At 43.0% G+C, this 13772-nt stretch overlaps 1 protein-coding gene across 3 annotated transcripts in view; it reads left to right on the top strand.

Moving 5' to 3' along the window:
* NUP93 (nucleoporin 93) overlaps nt 1-13772 on the top strand; it is a 103193-nt gene that overhangs the window by 73528 nt on the left and 15893 nt on the right. For all 3 annotated transcript variants that reach the window (XM_027516504.1, XM_027516503.1, XM_027516505.1), the window contains 3 exons: nt 8684-8758; nt 10905-10994; nt 12502-12641. In XM_027516504.1, coding sequence (XP_027372305.1) covers nt 8684-8758; nt 10905-10994; nt 12502-12641 — 305 coding nt within the window. The remainder of the gene's footprint in view (nt 1-8683; nt 8759-10904; nt 10995-12501; nt 12642-13772) is intronic.

Genomic DNA, 13772 nt, shown 5'->3' with positions numbered 1-13772 from the left:
CTATTGATTAAAAGTTAAGTAATTTCAGGGCACTTCCATGGTGCTTTTCAATGAAAGGGGTGCTGGTTCGATCCCTGGTTCCAGAGCTAAGATTCCATGTGTTTCAAGGCCAAAAAAAGCCATTACGTAAAACAGAAGCAGTATTGTAACAAATTCATAAAAGACTTTAAAAATGGTCCACATTAAAAATAAAACTCAAAAAGTAGTTTCAGACAGTTTGGATGTGCAAGTTAAAAATTATGTCAAAAAATTATTAAAACTTATAAAAATTATAGCATTAGACATTTCAAGTAATATTACCAGCGCTTCCTCCGAAGTTGTTTTGACTAGCTGACGTTCTTTTCTCATAAGAGATTGGATACCTAAGGCTCAGTGAAACTTGTGCTATGCTAGGTGAGACCGGGGACTGTTGACATTTGGACCATCGTCCTATTGAGGTCTGGGTCAAAGGTGGGTAGCTTGGCAGTGTCATGCCTGCATGATAACGTTACACATCCTGTGTCTACAGATTTGCTCCTGGTTTAAAATCAAGTTTTTCTATTAAATTAGCCCCCAAATAAATAGATGCTAAAGTCATTTATCTTAGGAAATTACTCATTAAGGACCTTGTTCCACATTTCTTAGACTCAAAGACTTCAGAGAAGAGCAGAGTCTTGGGGAAAAAAAAAGAGCTAATGTAGAAAATCCTTGGGCAGCCTGATGTTTCTCAATTTCTTATAAGTCTAGGCAGAGAAGTAGAACAGCTCATGGTTTTATAAACTTCATTTTTTAAAACTGTGTTAATAGGTTGTGGTCTGTATTGGGATTTGGAAGTAATTATAAGCTGCTAATGAGGTATTCTTTCTTGATTGCTCTTGTCTTAAAAATAGACTAGTCTATTTAGTAGACACTTCTTCCTTGACCTCGAGTCCTCCCTCTTATATTGATACTTCTGCTGCTCTCTGTGGTGACACCTAGCAGAGTGGATAGCTTTGCTGAAAAAGCTGGCAAATAATGCAGATGGTTCTCTCTTCAGGTTATCCAGGGAATTGCCATTTCTGGAACCCTCGTAGGTTTTATTGTTTGTTGCTGTTTTGAACTTTTCCCCTGAAGTATGACATACATATAGAAAAAAATGCACACATTCTAAGTATATCGCTCATGAGTTACCAAAAATGAAACACACCCGGATGAAGAAACCACACTGCCATCCCCCTAGCATCCCCGCCCCCCGTGCTTTTTCATTCACGACCCCTCACCACAACCACCAAGAGAAACACTGTCCTGACTTCTAATGCCATGGACTAATTTTGCCTGTTTTTAAACTCTGTGTAAGTGGAGTCATGGTGTATGTGCGCTTGTGTCTGGCTTCTTTTGCTTAACATTCTGTGTACCATTACATGTAGTTGAAAGCTGTTCATTCTCATGGCCAGATAGTATGACTGCAGTATTTATCCATTCTGATGTGGATGCACGTTTGAATAGTTTACAGTTCTCAGCTTTTATACCGAGTGCTAGTGAGGGCATTCTTGGACCTGTCGGTGAACGTACATGTGCACACGCGTGGGGCACATGTGAGAGGGCATTGCTGGCACACAGGGTGCACGTGTTCAGCCTCAGCGGATGCTGCCCAGCGGTTTTCCAGAATGGTGTCTCACGGTCCCTCCCACCAGCACTGTGAGAATTCTTTGTTCCTTATCTTTGCCACACTTGGTATTTTTTGCCTTTTTCAGTTCAACCATTCTGGTGGATGTGTGGAAGAACCATGTGTTTTTCCCATATAATTTTCTTCCAAAAGATGGAAAGGTGGTATTAGCTCCACTTGGGCAGGCACTTTCTCTGCCCTCTCTGTAGGAAACCACAGAGGCAGGCTTTGGAATTCAGCAGGTCTGAGTTCCCGGGCCTCCCCTGGGAACCACATTGTTCTCATCCTTGTTGTAAAAGGCCTCTCTTGAAGAATGGTTGGAAGGAACATAGCGCGTGTGTAAGGTACCTGGCCCAGAGCCTGCATAGAGCACACGCTTAGCACATCCCAGCAGTGTTCATGGTGGTGGTTGGTATTTGGTAAGCTACCCAGGTGGGACTAGTGGTAAAGACCTGCCTCCCAATGCAGGAGACTTAAGAGACATGGGTTCAGTCCCTGGGTTAGGAAGATCCCCTGGAGAGAGGGCATGGCAACCCACTCCAGTATTCTTGCCTGGAGAATCCCATGGACAGAGGAGCCTGGTGCACCACAGTCCATGGGGTTGCAGAGTCGGACATGACTGAAGCGACTTAGCACATATCCATGCACACATTGTTAAGTTTATTTTTATTATTCTAAAATGAATCCCTTTTTAACTGTCCCTTGATTTATGAAGTGTTTCTGAGAATGACAAATATCTCATAAGTACAGGAAATAATTAAAGTATGACTTGCCATCTAAACCATTCTTTTCTGGGTACTTTATTTTGAAGAATAAGATTGTTGGAATCTAGAGAGTCATTAGCTAAGAAGAGGCTTCCAGTCTTTTGGAGCTGACTTTACATTGAAGGAAAATGTCCAAATTTGGCTAATTTAATTTAATATGAAAAGAGGCTTGAGGCTTTTTTTAATTTTTTAAACAAAAATGAACTAGGAGATGGTGATTCCTAAAACATTTTTCCCTCAAGCCTTCTGATAACAGAAGAGCAGCAACACATTAGTAATATCTGTTCCTGGCAAGTTTTAATAAGGAAAATGATGCTTCAATAGCAAAATTCAATTTGGGAAATTAATTTCTTTAGAATATCATTGAAGAAAAAGATATAATTTTTAAAGGAAGTAGGAATTGAAAGATTGTTAATGTTCCAAGTTTTGGTTTCAGTAAAAATGATAGGCTTTAAAGCAAGAAAGAGACTCCTGGCTAAGAACCCCCATGCCCCAGACCTTTTGTCTGGCCTGTGGGGAAGAACACCCCCAGTCTGTGCTGCTTGCGTGACAGCACACAGGCTGGGAGCAGTGTTGAGAATCCTTGATATGTCTCAGCCAACATTTAAAACAGTATTTAAAAGTTAGTTTTTATCTAGCCTCAGTGTGTCATGGCTGTATTGGTGTTAGACACAGTCAGTGGTTAGTGCTTTATTGTATTACGTGGGAAATGACTCAGCTTCTCAAGCAGGAGCCTTGATAAAGAAGCTGCTGTAGCTTAATCGTTACTGATAATGAATGGTATATGTTGAATGTAGTCTCTAATTTAGATAACTGACTTAATACCATCAGCTCCCAGCTACACATCTTTTCTATATTTTAGCATCTCTGAAATCAAGATATGTCCTAAATCAATGGTATAGTTTAATTGTCAGCATTTTTCTTTCTTGCTGCTGCTGCTAAGTCACTTCAGTCGTGTCCGATTCTGTGCGACCCCATAGACAGCAGCCCACCAGGCTCCCCCGTCCCTGGGATTCTCCAGGCAAGAACACTGGAGTGGCTTGCCATTTCCTTCTCTAGTGCATGAAAGTGAAAAGTGAAAGTGAAGTCGCTCAGTCGTGTCTGACTCTTTGGGACCCCATGGACTACAGCCTACCAGGCTCCTCTGCCCATGGGATTTTCCAGGCAAGAGTTCTTTCTTAGTACATAAACATGATATCTTATAATAGATAGTTAGATTTGGTGGAATACAGCAAAAATATTGACTGTCAATGTTTGAATTTAAAAACCCCAAACTAGATGATTCCAAGCTGTATTGTATGGCTCCCTGGTAGTTTCCCAAAGGGCTGGTTTTGTTCCACATACTGGAATTTGAATAGAATTTCAAGTATGGAAAGTGCTTCGCTGCTCTTTCAAAAAGAAGTTTAAAGAACCAACTCATTTTAATATCAAGCCGTATCACACGTGAACATCTTCTTGCACAGCGTTCCAATGGTTGAATGTCCTTGTAAAAATTCAGCCGCTCTCCTCCACCCCAAACCCAACATAACCTCTGATATTCTGTCCTTTCATTCCCTCTTATGTCTTTATGTGCACGTTTATACATATATGTCCATCCAGTCAGTTTATTATCTTCTCCATAGATGGCAGCATTTTATATAATAGATACTACAACTTAGCATTATGTTTTGTTTTTTAACTTATTTTGGAGCTTTTTCTTGGTTAGTATGTGTAGGTGCCTGCCATTTTTTAGTGGCTGTAATGAATTTCATTGTATAAATGACCCAAGTGTTCCTCCCATTTTATCCATGAAGAGCTTTGCCCCAGAGAAGTTCGATGTCATTACCCAAAGTCACACAGTTGGGTTGCATTTAGAACCTGGGTCTTCTGGTCCCCAGTTGGTGTTTTTGTCCTAGTAGTACTGAGCTTCTATGTACAGAGTTTATAGCCAACTACTGTACATTAATTACTTCGGTTCTGTTTTGTTTATGTAAAGCCAAAACCTTCCACTTGGAAGTTAAAAACTCTCCTCCTTCAATAGTATCATCACGTTTTCTTTTTACTCTGTACTTATTTTGCTAAAAGTGAGTGCTAGTTACGTTCCTTTTTTTCTGTCTAGAATGTTCCCTCCTTGGAAAAAGAGGTTTATTTATCCCTGGATAGGTTATGTACAAAAATAGCTTCTTGATAAAAGCTTACAGTTAACCCCCTGCCACTCCAGCCATATCCTCCCAGTTCTGGAATGCTCTCTTAGAAAATGGCTCTTTTATCGTATGACATCCCTTATATGTGGAACCTAAAAAGAAATGATACAAATGAACTCATTTACAAATCAGACTCAGAGTCTTAGAAAACAACTTATGGTTGCCAGAGGAGGGATAATGGGGGGAAGAGATAGGGAGTTTGGGATCAACATGTACACACTGCTTTATTTAGAATGGATAACCAACAAGGATCTACTGTGTAGCACATGGAACTCTGCCCCATGTCATGTGGCAACCTGGATGGGAGGGGGGGTTTGGGGGAGAATGGATACTTGTATGTGTATAGCTGAGTCCTTTCACTGTTCACCTGAAAATACCACAGCATTGTAAATCAGCTATTCCCCAATACAAAATAAAGTTTAAAGTCTGATTTTAAAAAAGAAAAGAAAATGACTGTTTTGGGAACACCATGTACGCTGAGAAAACCCTTTTCATGTCTGTGCTCCCAGAGATGCTATTTCTCCGCAGTGTCTCCAGACTCCTAGGTGAACCCTTTGCTGTCGTCCTGGCCCTGCCCTCCCATCTTCCCCGCTTTCCTGGTCTCTAACTCCATGATCCTGGTATCCCCACTGTGATCCAGTTAGGCAAACCTGAAAAGTTTGAAATGTTTCCCCACACAGCCACCGGAGTCCACTTTCCCAGCCCTCCAGCAACCCCTGGCTTTGAGATTCCTGTGAATGTTTGCTGGTTCCTCTCCTCAGGCACGTGCGTGTCCACATCCTGTTGGTGGATAATTGACTTTGTGTGTGGTGAAATAGAGGCTCCGCCAAGGGCAAATGAAGGAAAGCTATGTTTGAAAACAAGCATATTAAGCAAAATTCATTTAAATGGAAATTTGCGGGCTGAAAACCAACTACTTTTTAAGTGGATAATTTTTAGAATTAGGTTTCTAGTAGTACCGGAAAATATTTCTCAAGGCTGTTTATGTATATTTAGCTGAAACAATTGTGTCCTTGCAGAAGTATTTAGTGCCGTTTCTCCCTTTCATCCCTGTTTATTCCCCCCAGTTAGGTCACTGGAATTAACAACCTTAGTGCTCTGTTCTTTCAAAGACTTGGGGATCATCAGCTTTCAGAGAGTTAGTTCTGTTCCAGAAAGATGACTGTGTTATAGAACAGTCTTTGTCACAGTGTTGCTGGCAACACTCAGAAGTAGAAAATGAGCTAGTGGGAGTTCTGTTCATACAAGGAACACATGCTCATTGTAGAAAAATGAGATGAGAATTTCCAGCCAGCAGAAAGTACAATATTGTAGGTTATGTTTCTGTAGTGTCCATATCTATCCGTTGTTCAGTGTTGGGTTTATTCCCAGGTTCCTTGTGGTTTACTTTTTATTTAATGTGATAGCCGTTAGCGTTTACTGGTCAGATGTTGGACAGTGAGTTCTTTCTACTTGTTCCTACTTACTCCTTGTGAAGTAGGTAATGTTTTCTTCCCATTTAATCTTTTCATTTATAACGTAAGTATCATTGCTTCCCCTGTATCATTGCTACAGCTAAAGAAGCCCAGGCCCCAAAGAATCAGTGTACTCAGTCAAGATCACGTAGCTAGTGAGCAGTGGGGCCAGGCTTTCTAAACCACTGCTGACGTGTTCTTCAGTGGCCATCCTTGGACAGTTGCCCCGGACTACCCACAGGCAGCGTGGCCCCAGACTGTGGATGCACACCATGGCTTTGCTACTTCTTACTGGCATGTCCTCGGGCAAGTTGCTTTCTGTGCCCTTAGGTATCTTTCTCTGTAAAACTGACATCGTAAAAGTATGTCTCTCATAGGGTTGTGGAGTTAATACACGAAAATTAAGACTGCTTGGTGTATAGGAGTTGCTCAGAAAGTGTGGCTGTTGTCACTGTAACCTGATGGTTTTCAGTCATTTCAGATAGGAATGCATTCTGCTGTGAATAACTGAAAACTTGAGTTAATGTAGCTTGAAGAAGAATTTATTTTTCTCACCTAACAAGTCTGCAGGTGTGGAAAGAGTGGGCCTTAATTCACTTGCTCTGTGGTGCCATCAGAGACACGTCTTTGTCTCTGTACACCAACATTTTTTAGCACAGCTCCTTCAGGCTTACAAGATGATTGCCGCTGCTCTAGGCATGCTGTTTGCGTTCAGGTTAGAATGCTAAAGGCCATGCCAGGCTCTTTTTCCCCTCTGTCAGGAAAAGCAGAAGCTACACTTTGCCTGAATGTACTGCCAGGCTTGTGCTTCCACTTCACTGGCCAGAACCAGGGTGGTGCATGGCCACTCCCAGCTGCAGTGGAGGCTGGAAAGGGTAGTGTGTAGGGTTTAGCTCATGAGGACCTATTGTCAGATTTTCAGAAAACTTACTATCTAGTTGATATCACTTGGAATAGCTTGAATTCTGCCAGCATGGGAGTATCTACACTAAAGAAACCAGCAAATGCTACAAATTAAGTCCGCTTCCCCAAGCCAGTTGTTAAACATTTACCAACACACAATTAGATATGTTATATCTAAAATGCCATATGCCAGAGGGGGAAGTGGCAGCGACTAGAGGTAAGAGGTAGGGATGTGAAATGTTCATTGAGTCAGCCAAGCGGCAGCATTTACTCAGCTTACCATCTGATAGGGAGAATTCGAGGCCAACATATGCAAGAGTTTCTTAGTCTTTTTTTAGAAAGAGCAAAGTTAACCTTTAGCTAAGTTTCGTCCCTACTGTAAATAAATATGGATCAAAATTAGGTGTGTTCTGCTAGGTGTTAGTTATATTCTTAAATTTCCAATATACTGGTTTTTGCTGTACTGTAGTGAGACCAAATTCAATATTTTGAATAGTAAGCTATTTATAGCTCCTTTAATCCTAGTGACTGCAGAAAATCTGAGCTGGGAGGACTTCTCGAGACTGTCTAGGACAGCCCCTTCATTGGTTTCTCAGATGAGAAACTGAGGCTCCAAAGGAATGTGCTTGGCCCTGGACCCCAAAACCAGGGAGTGGAGTGTTCCTCCTGGAACCCAGGTGTCCATTCCAGAAGCTGAAGCTTTACATCCCGCCTTTCTGCCTCCCGGCCCTCCTTCCTCCCTGTCCTACCCCAGCGTATGCTCACACTGGTAACCTTCTGCCAGCCTTGGTGGTGCTGGGAGGTTTTGCTGCTATCTTCCATCTGCTCCCACAAAGCCTACTTTAAAACTGCTTTGTTTTAGATTTTAGAGAATAGAGCATTGATTTTTTTTTTTTTTTAAATGAGAGAAGAATTTGATCTCTGCTGCAGTACAGTACAAACTAATTTGGAAGTTTAAGAATATGCCTGATGTACCTAATTGGAGCATATCTATTTTTGATCCATTTTTGTTTACAGTAGGGAATAAACTTAGCTAAAGATTAACTTTAATCTTTCTCTAAAAAGACCAATAAACCTTCCCATGTGTTGGTGTCTGACTTTCCCCATCAGAAGCTCTTTGTGGGCAGCCTCTGTGGGTTGTCTTCCTGTCATCCCTGTGGGGATGGGTGCGTTCATGCTGTGCATGTGGCAGGCAGACACTTAACAGATGTTTACTGAATGAATGAATAGATAAATAAATGACTCAACTTAGACTGACTTTGTATCTTCAGATGCAGAAAGTTCATCAGTAGCTGTTGCCTTAGTGTGGACTCTAGATAGGAAATGTCTGAACCTCAGTATTGTGACCCTATAATCTCCATTTCCTCAGCTGTTTAATATGATTGATGGAAACAGGAGACCCACATACACCGCAGCCTCACTGGTATAAAGACATGGACGAGGAAGATGAGGTGAAGTGGGAGCTTGGGATTGAAACCAAATGTTTCAAAGACAGAAACAGTTATTGAGATGTCTCTGCAGCTTCGTCAGCCTCCTGTTATTGAGTTCATTGGGTCCTGTGCCTGCTCCCTTATGTGTTCATGATAAGAGAGTCTCCTTCTATTGAAACCCCCAAAATCACTGTTTTCAGGAAGTCTGACTAGGAAACAGACTCCTCACAGCTCCGTTAAAGACAAACAGATGTTTATGATTTTTTTTTCCTTTGCATGATTGAATGCTGTTCTGAACCAATTCTGAATGTGTATTTCTCTGCAGCCAAGTTACATCAGTGATGCAGGACCCCCTGGTCGAAGCTCTCTAGACAGCATCGAAATGGCCTACGCCCGGCAGGTAAGCATGTTCTCAAGGAAGATCAAATCCAGGAAAATCTTCCGTGAGCCCTCTGGAGAGTGAAAGAGAACACAGACTTCATGTGAAAGTCAGACCCTAAAAGCAAGTTGGGTTTTCATTCAGAGGACTTGTTAATATTTTACCATCTAGGTCCCTGGAGAAGTCTATGAAATTGGGTAATAGAATGACTCAGGTTTGATTTAGGGAAATTGAAATCTGCCTCACACACTGACCAAGCCATCTCATTTTGCATTTGGCAACAGTCCATGTACAGTAAAGCTCTGAGTAATTGCACTGCTGAGTAAATGGAGTTCTATATTAACTGATCACCTGGTTGGCAAATGGTATTATCAGAAACCCTGCTCCCTCCCTTGTTGTAGAAAGAAATTTTCTAAATATTTTTCTGCCTGGGTAAGCATAATGGTACCCACCATTACTGGATATTACTGTCCTGGAGAAGCTCGTAGTATTTGGGGTGTTGTGATTCTGGTTGTGTATCATGACCATGCAATAGTGTAAATATAGATTGAGACACTCTGTTAAAGCACAGGGTGTAAAAACTACACGAAACTGCCCTCAAGACAGTACATACCTGGAATTGACCTTTTGAGTGAAGCTGTACCAGCCTTGTGTACTTTATTCTGGTTTGCTGATTTCCCGCACAAAGTATCATGAAGGAGAAACAGTCTTAAAAAAAAAAAAAAAAAAAAAAGAAACAGTCTTGTTTCTTGAATTGCAGGTGGTGGGCTTCCACCCCCTTTAAATGTCCTGCACCAGAAGTCATCAAGGAACATCTGTTCATTTGTGACCAACTTCCACAGTGCTATGAGGGGAGAATATGTTGGTGCCACTGTGGCCCTCCACCCACCCGACCTGAGACTCGGTGGAAGAAAGGAAGTGGGTAATGCTGAGGGCCACAGTGGCACCAACATATTCTTCCCTCAAAGCACTGTGCAAGTTGTGTCAGCTTTGCACACACAAGTCCACCTTCTTCCAACTCCCTCATGTTTTACTAATATTTATTCTCCAATTTTTAGCTCTCCCACACTCCATCTACCTTTTTTAAAATTTCACTTTGATTATATGACTGACTATCATTGTCACAGACATCTCCAGAATTCAGGCCTAATGAAATTACAGGCTTCTAAGGAGAGAAACCATGGGTCTTCTGTGTCTGTGAAGACTAAAGCTTTATAAGACTAAGGTTTTCTAGCACTCAGGACTCCGTAATGTCATGTCTGTTTACATGGCAGTCCCCCCAGTGGAGAGAGAACCTTTATATCCCATGCTGAACACAGTACCCAAGGGAAGGCCCCTCAGAAATGCTCGTCGAGTGAATAAACACCACCTTGTCTTTATAATGCTCCAGAGGCTACGTGCTGCTCTCCCCCATTGAGAGCAGAAGGCAGGGTTCGACAGGGTCCTGTTTTGTCTAAAATCACTACCTAGTTCAGTCCTCAGCAGAGCAGGATTTCAGAATGCAAAGAGTAGAACTTACTAGTTTTCACCATCACTGTGTTGGTTCTTTAGAAACAAAGTCCAGAGTAATATTGGCTTTTCCATTCCTTAAACATCACATAGTTCCTTTTTCTTGAGAAAATTTTACTAAGGAGCCTAGATTCTCGATGAGAGAAATAGGTACTGCAAATGGGCAGAAGTGCTCTTCTAACACGTGTGGAGGGCTGCAGCCTGGGCTGGGGCCATTCTGTCCTGTTGACAGAAAGGTGACCAGACTCTGCTCAGATTCCTAGGAAACAGCAGCTAGAGACCTTCCGCTGTCCCGTCTTCCACTTTGGTCCTTGCTCTCTGGGCCCGAGGGTCTGCTGGGGCAGAGCAGCACAGAACTGCACGTGGTGCTCCTCCCCCAGGGCCACCCTGCTCCCGCTCCCCAGGTTAGGAGGGCTGGGGGGGCAGTTAGCTCTGGTGTGTGTTCATGCTGCTGCGCGAGACTCGGACACAGGACTGAGCAGCTAGCCAGAGGCCTTGCCCTCCAGGCAGTGTGGATAGTTCAGCCACCGTGAGGAGGGAAAGGTTGGCCAAAGCTTCTGACCACTGGGCAGAAGTTGGTTTCAGAACTCCTTCAAGGGGTTCTGAAAAGGAGAGGTGAAAATGGAATTTGTGCCATTTACTCTGCTCTTTCTTTCAGATTTATATCTATAACGAGAAGATCGTAAATGGACACCTGCAGCCTAACCTCCTGGACCTCTGTGCTTCCGTCACAGAGCTGGATGATAAGGTAGCACCTATAGCCAGCCAGGGAGACACGTGGGGTCGGGTGTCTGATGGGATTAGCAGCTTGCTGATTTGGCAGAAGTGTGCTAGAGAGAAATTCTATGCCTTGGAAGATGAAGTTAACTGTTCTTCAGAGTTTTATTTTAAGTAATTTTGAGGTGGTTTTTTTTTATGGCGTATATATATAAATTTATGTATCTTTAATGCATCTTCAAAAGGCCCAGCCAGGCTGTGTTTGCTTTGAAGTCCTGTCAGGCTCCAGCTCCACCCTGTCAGTTTCCCTGCTAAGACAGACAGGGCTCTTTCATGAGATGTGAATTGTAAAGGTGATGTGATTTTTGTACTGTGAGCCCCTTGAACTTGACTCAGGTGGGGTCTTTACAAGAATTTTTCATATGCTGCTGGTTTTGTTTCTCTCTGACTCCCCCCTCTTCATTCCTGCCCCTCAATTCTTATTCTTGGCCCAGTTTCTCTCACTGCAGGGAAAAAATCAAAATCAAAAAAGGGGATGGATAGATTGGTAGGTGGCCAGGAAGAATGAGAAAAGGAAGGAAGTCTGTAACGGAAGCAAGCACTTAAACACATTTTTCCTTCACAGGGCAGCCAACTTTTTTTTTTCCCCAATAATAAAGTGTAAGATTATAAAACCAATCTAAAGAAGAAATTAAGAATTTATCTACTCTCTCACCACCTAGAAAGAGTCACATTTAGATGGATTTTCTACAGTTTTTTAACATTTCCAAGAAACAATGAAAATGGGATTTTCTCTTTTCCTTTGGAAAAAGTGTATACCTGCTTTTTCTCCAACTGCTACTGCCTTCCAGAGATTCTTAACTTTCTAACATTGCAAAGGGTTCAGGGAGCACACTTTTAAGGCAAAGTTTACAACCAGGAGCGTTCTGGGATGTAAGAGTCCGTCTGTACTGTGGTTACACACAGGCAAGCACACCCGTGCCTCTTCTAGGAGGCTGCACTGGAGGTGCCTTTTGAGGGGAGTGAGTAGGCAGGAAAATGAGAGGCCATGCTGCTGACAAAACAGGGTAAGAGCAGGGACCCCCTGGAGAGCCTCCGGGAGGACAAAACCTGTATTATTTAGGTTAAACTCTTATTTTAAGTCTTAAAAAACTCAAATGACCTTGTAAGGACTGACATGCAGCTATTTGAGTTTAAGATCCTAGAGCTCTGGACGATTATAAATGTGTTCACTCTCTCTTAAGGGATAACCCACTGAGATTTAGTGTTCTTGTTATATGTGGTCTCAATTATATAGGTGGTTATGTCAGACCTGGAATAGTAATTGATCTGAAAACCCACTCAGGACGGGGGCTGCTTACGGGAAGATGAGAGCCTGGCCACTGGCCAGGCCGAGGCCCATCTTCTTTGCTGGGCTTGAGCCTGAGGGCTGCAGACAAGACGTTAACCTCAGCCCCCTCCATGTCAGAGCGCCGCGAAGAACCAGGCTGCTTGCCCAGCCCCACAGCGTTGTCACATGCAGTGTCGTTTCTGTGCAGAACATCTCCGACATGTGGGCCATGGTGAAACAAATGACAGATGTGTTGTTGGTGCCAGCGACTGACGCCCTGAAGAGCCGCAACAGCGTGGAAGTGCGCATGGAGTTTGTCAGGCAGGCCTTGGGGTACCTGGAACAGAGGTGAGGCAGCGGCAGCACAGAGGCCGCCTTTAAAATCCCCTGAAGGCAGCCGTTCCCGTTTGAAGTGGTCCTCTAGCTAAGTGCTCTGGAGCTGGTGTGATTTAAACAAGGTTGAGCAAGTCTGAGAGATGTTGTGCTGTTTTTAGGAGCACTTCTCTATGGGAACTGTCTCTGCACAGATGTAAAACCACGTGAGTGGGAGCCCTGAGCCCTGTTAGGCTTTTCTCTGTCTTTCTCCACCCTGCGTCCCTCAGTACAGACACAGGGTTATTAGGGCACAGTGCCTTGGGTCAGGATCCTGGGCCCTCGCGGGGTTCAGCCATTACTCCTCAGGCTCTTGGTTTTCTCTCAACATTTTATTTTTCCCACCCAGCATTTTACCACCTCCAAACCTTAGGAAAGCCCCTTGAGCCTTTGTTTTCCTTCTGGCTCTGTTTGGTTAATCCTGTGAGTTCAGATCCTTCTCAGCTGCTAATGCCTCTGATTTATGCCTAGGTTTTTGCCACCTCCTCACTAATTGGAGTTGGTCACAGAGGGGTTTGCGGCTGTGCCCTTGTGCCTCGACTGTTGTCCCCCTAGTTGGTAGGGCCCGTGCCATTCATCCACGCCCTGTGGACACTCCTAGCTCTGAATTGACCAGCAGGTATTGTCATGAGTATGCAGTAGACCCTCTTTATCCCAGAGACAGGGAGCTGGGCCTCTCTCTGTTGGCTGGAGAAGAGAAAGCCAAGCTGAATACACTTGCTCAATAGCAGCTTTTTGCCTCTGCACCCATGCAGCTGCCAGTGGCCTTGTTGTGTGGTCACCCTCTGTCAACAAAATAATACTCCATTAGGAAGAGTAATTCAAGACTTGGTATGGCAGAGAGAGAACAGATTTTTATACCAAATACTAAATTAATTATTTAATAGCTACACAAGATAAACACCGTCAGATACATTAAACTCACTAGCCTCCATTCTTTTGTTAAGAAAAATCTGAAACTCCAAATGGTCTTTCATTTTTTCTGGCACAGGCGCAAAGAGTTCATAAAGTATTATATCAGGCTTTCACTCAATTTTTATAATGTAAGTTTTGTTAAGTCTGCAGCCGTGAAAAAACTAATATATATAGTGGTATTTATTTGCTACA

The sequence above is a fragment of the Bos indicus x Bos taurus genome, chromosome 18 (genome assembly GCF_003369695.1).
Source record: "Bos indicus x Bos taurus breed Angus x Brahman F1 hybrid chromosome 18, Bos_hybrid_MaternalHap_v2.0, whole genome shotgun sequence".
Taxonomy (NCBI): domain Eukaryota; kingdom Metazoa; phylum Chordata; class Mammalia; order Artiodactyla; family Bovidae; genus Bos; species Bos indicus x Bos taurus.
The sequence above is the reverse complement of the archived record's forward strand: the minus strand, read 5'-3'. Positions and strand labels throughout refer to the sequence as shown.